The 8547-nt window shown below is 35.6% G+C and overlaps 1 protein-coding gene across 1 annotated transcript; it reads left to right on the top strand.

Moving 5' to 3' along the window:
* On the top strand, positions 657-2778 carry LOC109232736 (transcription factor bHLH84). The gene is made up of 5 exons (XM_019398476.1): positions 657-1412; positions 1502-1741; positions 1906-1971; positions 2315-2380; positions 2494-2778. The coding sequence occupies exons 1-5, from the start codon at positions 795-797 to the stop codon at positions 2584-2586; spliced, it is 1083 nt and encodes a 360-aa protein (XP_019254021.1). The 5' UTR covers positions 657-794; the 3' UTR covers positions 2587-2778.

Genomic DNA, 8547 nt, shown 5'->3' with positions numbered 1-8547 from the left:
TCACCTTTTTTTTTTTTTTTTTTTTTGGGCACAGATGGAGTATTTTCCTTTTGACTAAATAAAAAGAGGGGAAATACATGAACTGATATCCTTATATAACGATATTGTATCTCAAGTACAACTAGCTAGGGTAACAATGGTTAGGTTTGAGAACAAAAATTCTCAAAACAAAGAGACAAGAAACGAACTTTATGGTTACAGTGTCGGATTTCGTTAGTAGTTTAAAAGATTGTCAATACTCATCTCCCACGTCCTCTTCTTTCCAACAGAACTCATAGTATATTCAAGAAAAGCTTACCACGTTCTAACATCTTAATTACTCTTCACTTTTCATTAATCAGTGTGGTTAATTGTCATGACCCAATGATTAGATTAAGACAGTTAGCCTTCGGTGACTCATTAATGACATAATAAGCTAAGTCCAAGATTGCATTAATCCAATTGAAAGGCTAACATATTTTATTTCATTATTGCATGAACTTGGCCCCTCTTCTTAGTTGTACTTTGCCTGTTGGTTGGCCCCACATTGGAAAAAAAAACCTTTGTAAATTAATCATTTGGAATTATGGAATTCAATTTAAAAAAATCAAGTAAATCTTCAACTAAACATTCTTTCAATTCCTTTGTAACCTTTTCTCGTATAAATGTCCCCAACTTTTCGCTCATTCCAAGTGTGAGATCATCCTCAAAACCTTATTTTGTCACTATATCAGTTGACAATACTATTTAGTAAAGCCACCTCTATTTTTCTTAGTCCTCCAAATTTAGAAACCTATATACACTTAACCGAAAAAATGGAGCAAATGGGAGCTTTTTTTGATGAAGAATGGGAGTCATTAACCAAATTATTCTCAAGTACTGAAACTGCAGATTTCATGCTTCAATTGCATGGCGATCAAGGCAGCTTGTTCGCGATTAATGCTCGCGAAAATGCTGGCTCGAGCTATGAGAATGGTCCTCCACAATTAGGTGATGATCAACATGAAGCTAACAATAACTTTCAGTATTTTTCTCAAGAAAGTAGCATTACTAGCTGTGGAAGTGATGGCATTTTTTTCACTAACAATCCGAGCCACGACATTGATCATGATGTTAATAATCAGCTCCTAGCAATTAACAATCAAACTGATGATCAGTCCATTGATTTCTTTGTTATGGACAACAAAAATAATCTTGAAAATTTGTCTCTTAATTTTCCTGATGATACTAATGACATGGACTCATCCTTATGTAAAGAAGAGATGGTACGTGACCAATTGGACAATGTTGGAATTTCCCCTGTTTTAGGCAAGGAAATTCAACTGAAGAGGAAGTTTGACAAAATTGCACTTCAATCAAGTTCAAAGGAACAAAAATTCAAGGAGGAATTACCTGAGAATCCGAAGAAGAAATCGCGAGGGTCAGCACAAGATGTGAGTTTAATTAAGAAATTTAATAAATTGATCGATTAATATTCTTATACATGAATTTCTAATGGGGTTATGTCATTTACTCATTGCAGGCGCAGAAAAATAAGAAAAAGACACAGCCAAAAGGGAAAAAGAATCAGAAGATAACTGAAATTAACAATGAAGAAGGAGAAGATGAAGAAACTAATAATGCAGCTATTCAAAATGGACAAAGCTCAAGTTGCTGCAGTTCTGAGGATGATTGTAATGGAGGTGCAATATCTTCAAAATCTAAAGGGAAATCAAGAGCCAGTAGAGGAGCTGCTACAGATCCACAAAGCCTTTATGCTAGGGTAATAATTAACACCAGCTTCATTTCATTCACATTTTTTTTTAATTTTAAATTCCCTCCCAATTTAGAAGGATTTATAGCGTTTTCACACTTACCCTCCGCCCTAACTCGAACCCACGATTTATAATGTTAATAAACTAAGATTTTTATTTGCAAAAATTCCAGAGAAGAAGAGAAAAGATCAATGAAAGATTGAGAATCTTGCAGAACCTTGTTCCCAATGGCACTAAGGTAATAATGCTTTTTATTATAATACTTACCCGTTTGTCCATAGATTTTTTTTTTCTTTCTAAAACATATGTGTCCACGAAATTTTGCAAAGTTTTGGAGATTTTTCGAAAATGAGTTTTTCAAACCACCTTTCCAAATTTTTCAAAAAAACTTTCTTCCCCGCTCGCAAAATTGTAATTTTCAACTGAAATGCATGTCCAAACATAATTTTAAATTCCAAATACTATTTTTCATCTAAATACTATTATTTTCAAAAATTATAAGTAATTTTAATTCATCTAAAGAAATGAAGAAATTCAAGAATCCTCTTATTGAGTAGTTTTCTATTTGCTATATAAATCAGGTTGACATTAGCACAATGCTTGAAGAAGCAGTTACTTATGTGAAGTTTTTGCAGCTTCAAATTAAGGTAAATAACAAAGCCCTCACATTTTTATGTGTTTTTTCTTTTCATAAATTTGATTGATTGAATATCGGAAGGAAAATAACATAATTTAATAAATATTTCTTTTCTCGCTGTAGTTATTGAGCTCGGACGAACTCTGGATGTATGCTCCAATTGCTTACCATGGAATGGATATTGGTCTCTATCAAAAGATGATGCCAAGTTTGTAATAACTTTGGAAGCAACATTGCCTTGCAATTTTTTATTAGTTGTTACCTTGAAATAACAGATACAACAGAAACCACCCAAGTATGTTGACTATGTAAAAAAGCATCTATCATTTCTTGATCATGAGGAGTAATTCTCATGTTTTATAAAGTAACCATTAATTAATGAATTAAGTTGAGAATATCTGTCAACTATATGTATGTAAAGACCGATATTACGTCTTTATTAGATTAATGTAAACATTGGGTAGGAGCAAATTTTTTCCGGATATAAGCGTCTATAAATCAGGAAATTAAAATAAGAGGATTTCTTTTCTCTTTTGTTTCTACCTTGTTCTCTTGAGAACTGATAGACAATAGGATTACGCATAAACAATTTGAAATATCAAAATAAATCAAATATTATTATCCTTGTTTATTGGCTATTTGGCTGAAAGCCACATTGGCAAGAAGGGAAGAACGTTAAGGCATGCAATTAGTGTGCATTTTGCAACGAATATACATCAATGCATTACCAATCTTAAAAGCGATAATATGAGAAATTCAAGTTTCAGATATTGTCCATAGACATGCCAGTAGATTTGCTTTAATAAAGAAAAACTCAACTTCCAAGATTAAAAATTAGACAAGTGTTCAATGTATTATAAATACAAGATCGGCAAAAAGGCTCAAATGTAAGTAGTAAGTAGATAAATCCTCCGGTCATCGAGTATGCTATCGACTTTTCACATGTATTATGATAATATCGCTCATCTTTTGATGCTTATGGAGCACCTTATCATACACAACGAGCCACCAGAGTCTTTATAAAAGCTCTAGCATAAAATTATCTAAAGATTCACTTATTTGCACTTAATGGACATTTCAATCTAAGCCAGCTCTGGTAACTGGGCGGGGCCAGTACCGAGAGCGGCTCGGGACAGCGGGCTAAACGGGCTGGGATTGTTTGGCCCGCAATTGATGGGCTCGTGCCGGTCTCGTGGCCAGGTTTTTGCCGTTGGGACTGTTTGGCCCGCTAAGGGACCGGACCAGTCCCTTGGCAGGCCAAAAGGGCCCAGCAATTTTTTTTTTAAAAAAAGATAGCCGTTGGCTTTTTTTTAAAAAAAAATAAAAAATAAGAGCCACTGACTTTAAAAAAAATTAGCCATTGGCTCTTCAATAAATAGCCATTTAACACTACCCCCCCCCCCCCCCCACCCTCCTCCCAACTAATTTTTAACTCCAAAACTTTTTATAATTACACTTTTTTCTTATTTTTTACTATAAATACCCCTCATTCTTTCATTTTTCTTACAAAATCAATATCAATATATCAAATCTCTCTCTAATTTTCTTCAATACTTGCTACAATTGTTTGCTTTATAAAAAAAATAGTCAAAAAATTATGAGGTTGCTACTATTGCTTACTTTATTCAAAAAAAAAATAATCAAAAAATATTGAGGTTGTTAGAATTTGTGAAAAAATTGTGAAGCTGGTGAATTAAAGTCTTCAAAAATAATAAATTTTCAACAAGTTGTTCGTCAATTCAGTAAACTCGTTCCAATTCTTAGGTCTTAATATTAAACTTTTGTTTGTTTTATTTAGTTTCTATTACTTGATTAATTAAGATGTCTTCCTTAAGAAATATTTTTGATAAAAGTAAGAATAAGGTAAAATCTAAGACTAGCGAATCTAGTGGTACCGTTCCTCCTCCTCTGCCCCGGGCTCCTCAATCCAAACTCTGTAGCCATCCTACACTTGCTATTCTTGATACCGATAATAGTTTATTACAATTTATCGACACTGAATTTTGCCATAATATTGCACTTGGTGATTTTTGGACCATGAACTAATGAATGCTCTCTACACAAAAATTATCATACTATTAATGAAAATGATGATGAGAAAATTAATTTTGATGAAACTCAATCGGACGATGATACAACCACTAGTCATGCTCATGTTGTTGACCCAGCTAGTGATAACGCTGCTAATACTAATGATGACCCAATTGATACTCGCGTTACTGTCGCGTCCTCTTTTTTCTCGCGGAGTCCGGATTTCGATATTTTTGGGAACAACTCATTTCCTTTTGGGAATTGGGTATGGATTTGAAGAGTCGCCACCTAACGGATTTAAGGTGCGTTAGGGCACCTAAAGCAAATAACTCATAAACCGATTTGCATTACCAGAGATTGGGTAAGGGCTCGAAATAACCTTGAGGGAAAGGTGTTAGGCACCCCTCGAGGTCCACAACGGTGGGTCCCGGCCAAACTCAAATTAGGTGAATTAGTCTTATAAGCAAACAAAGCAATTTAGACAGTTAGATATTACGTTTAAAACAAGGGGTAAAAAGGGTCCTAGGTTTTTTAGCCTATAAGATCACTTCTGCAATGCTTGGTAATCGTCCCCAAATTGGGGTGCTACACATAGCATTAGCGCAAAGGTCATCATATCCATTACTACACGATTACCCTCCCCTTAATGGTGATATAAGCGATTCTAGTTAAACGTACTCTGTGCGTGCATTACCCGTCCCTTACTTATGGTCTTGGAGGTGCTTAGGACTTCTAGATAAGGTGGATCTAGACTCTCCTATAGTGCTTAAAAGGAGAAAATCTAAGCGACAAGCAAAACAAATAGGACTGTCAGATAAAGGAACAGTTAAAGACTCACATTTTACCTCCACAAATAAGCAGGCAATTGCACATCTCAAACAACAGTATTCCAGACACTTTAAAAGTCCCATAGCAGGATATCTAGGTGAGCACACAACAGAAAATATGCAGTGTTTTTATTAAAGCGAGGCAGAAGGTACTTAATCAGTTGCCTACTAATTTTAGGACTTGGTAAACCTGGGCAGTTCACAAACAATTAAACAAAGCACAATTTTATAATTTCAAGATCTTAGTCGTCCTATAGGCTTGCCTAGGCGTGGATCAGAGATGTCCTATAAACATGATATCTAATCGTTAATCAGAACCGCAATAAACCAATAAACGATTTTAAGCAGGCAGTTTGGTTCATTAGGTCCTAGAGGTATGCTGTCTAGGTGTTGAAAATAATCACAAACGTTACGAAACTAATATTATATATAAGTCTGATAACAAGGTGTTGGGATTGCTTTTATACGTGTTTCCTATAGGCATGATTGCTACTGAAGAAACTGATTTTATACGATTTGACTGCAGGTATGATTTCAAGGTGAGTGCAATAAAAGTCCTAGAACATGGTTTCTAATGCACATAGGAGAATTTATGAACATGATTGTTAAGGCTGAATTAACAACAACCTAGGGACAGGATTTCTAGCGCGGATGTGACCATGCATAAATAGAAATTTAGAGCAAATAACATGATGAACCTATAAGCATGTTTTCTAATGCACGCAATAACCTATAGGCGTGGTTTCTAGTGCAGGTAGATAATCATAATAGTCCTAAGAGCATGATTTCTACCTGATTTCCCGACAAAACATATATAAAAGTCCCTCCCATTTTACTAATATCCCCAATATCTGTTTTACAAGAATTGTTATTACAGACCAAAGATTATAGAAATGAGACTGCTAAACTATATGGAGCCTGGATAGGCCCAAAAAGTAAACCTGAAAAAACCAGGCCTTCAACCAAGTATGAACATGCCAATAATAGTGCACCCAATACTATCCTGGTGTGTCAAAGTTCCCAAGGGCCTCAGGGACCCCGGGCAATGCTCAAACCAGAAAACTTTTAAAGAAACACTTTGTGAGCAAGTTTTGGAGAGCCAGCCCCAGTGTGTCAAAGTTCAGAGGAGTCTCATGGACTCCTAGGCAATGCTCACACTAAAGGGGCAAGACCTTAGATATTCTAAGAGTAGGAGCTGAAAACAGGAGATAGTTTTAAGAAAATAGTTTTGGGTTTTCTGGGGTCAGTAGGAGCAAACAGAGTCATTCAACCCTTGGAATTCAAACAAAGGTCCCAGCAATCAAACAGTATAGAGAAACAGGATCACAACTATTTCAAACAAGGTTTCACATTGCCCAGATTTGACTTGGTTTACTGGTTGTTACTAGGTGGGTATAAAGACAGGTTTTAAACAGGGAAATGGCATGCTGGGGTCAGATTACCAATCAGACAGTCATATATGAAGGGTAGCAGGGGTTGAGAGCATGGAAATCATTAATCAGAAGCCTGTTAGGGGTGATTATTCACAACAAGACAGAAACAACATGCCAGTCGAGAAATAAGTAGACATAGGTCTAATGTACATATAAGCAAACATGTAGACATGCTGAAAGCAGGAAACACATAGGTTAAACAGAAGTAGACATGCTAATTACAAGGAAACACATAGGTTTTAATTAAACAGAAGTAGACAGGCTGATTACAAGGAAACACATAGGTTAAACAAAAGTAGACATGCCGGTTATAAGGAAAAACATAGGCTTAATTGAATAGCAGTAAACATGCTGATTAGGAACAATAACATAAAGCACATGGATCTAATGAGATAAAAGTAGACATGCTGATTAAGGAAACACACAGATTTAATCACATAGAGGTAGAATGATAGCAGAAGTGGAGACATACCAATTAAGAGATAGCAAGAGGAAAGTAAAGCAAACATGATCCAAGGGTCTAGCCTTGGCTTTCAGCTGGCTAGATAGTGCAACAAACAAAGAGTAGGAAGAATGTGATGGAGGATAAGAGCAAAAACTTTTGTATTTCTCTATGGATGTGCGCGTGTGTGTTAAAGAAAAAGAGTGAGGCTTATATAGAATTGAGTAGAGTAAAGTAAATAAGATAAAGCAGTTTAAAGGTTTGCAAATAAGGCAAAGAAAATAATCAGTCAATCAATTAGGCAAAAATCATGGGATTATATCCAAAAATAACTCGAAATTGAGGTCTAAATAAGGTAAGTGGTAAGTCTGATAGCCAATTAGAGTCAGAACACCAAAAATCCGGCAAGTAACAGGGCAATTAGTCACAAATAAGGTAACACAAGTAAATAAAGACCAATTTAGGGGTTGGTAAGGCAGTCAGCCCATAAATTAAGCTTAATAGGAACAATTAAGGCAAGTAGTACCAATTAGGAGTCCCAAAATAAGGAAAGTAGACAAAATTACAGGAAGTAATCACCTCAGTAAACAAAGCAAATTTCAAACCCTAAACAGTTTAGGTAATCAATCAATTACTCATGAATAACGGGCAAATATTGAGGTGAGTAATGAAATAATCAATCAAACTAAAAACTGGAACTCAGTCATGAAAGAATCAGTGGAAAAAGATAATCAAATACATAGGAATTTTTTAGAAAAGTTTCACAGAAACAGACAAAGTGAAACCCTAGTTCTTAGAGAACATTAGGATCGATTAACAGCAAGGAAAACAGAAGATCTTTAAAGAAAAAATGCTATAGGAATTCGAAATCTTTTCTGATCCAAAGAGATTTGCACAGCAAATAACAAGGAAGCAAAAACCTAATCTAGAGGGATACTAAAATTGATTAACAATAAAGAGAACAAGAGATTTTAAACGAAAACTACTGGATAAACTCAAAATCACTCCAGATCTACAAAGATCTGAAAAGATTCACGTTGAAAAGATGAAGGTTTTGAGAAAAGGGCGGGGTAAAGGAAAACCACAGCCACAAAACCAACGATACTCACAAACGTTGATGAACACAAGGCGGTGTTCATAAGGAAACGAAAAGCCTAGGTCGACTCTGAGTCGAACCTCTTCGAAGTTCCCTTAGAAAACAACAAGAATCGAACAACCAGCAGAAGTAATAGGTTAGATAGGGTAGCAAAACACCAAATGACCTCATATTTGGTCAGGGATCGAAGGGGTTTGAGAGGTTTAGGGGTGAGAGCGCATCTAGGGTTTGGGTGGTTTAAGAGAGAACGGAGAAGAAGAGGGATTCAAGGGCGGTAGGGGGTCGTTTGGATTAAAAATGGAAAGGGGGAATGTGGACCGTTCATCTCAGAGATCAACGACCACGATT

The sequence above is a fragment of the Nicotiana attenuata genome, chromosome 9 (genome assembly GCF_001879085.1).
Source record: "Nicotiana attenuata strain UT chromosome 9, NIATTr2, whole genome shotgun sequence".
Taxonomy (NCBI): Eukaryota; Viridiplantae; Streptophyta; class Magnoliopsida; order Solanales; family Solanaceae; genus Nicotiana; species Nicotiana attenuata.
Note: the sequence above shows the minus strand (reverse complement) of the source record. Positions and strands in the feature narration are given on the sequence as shown.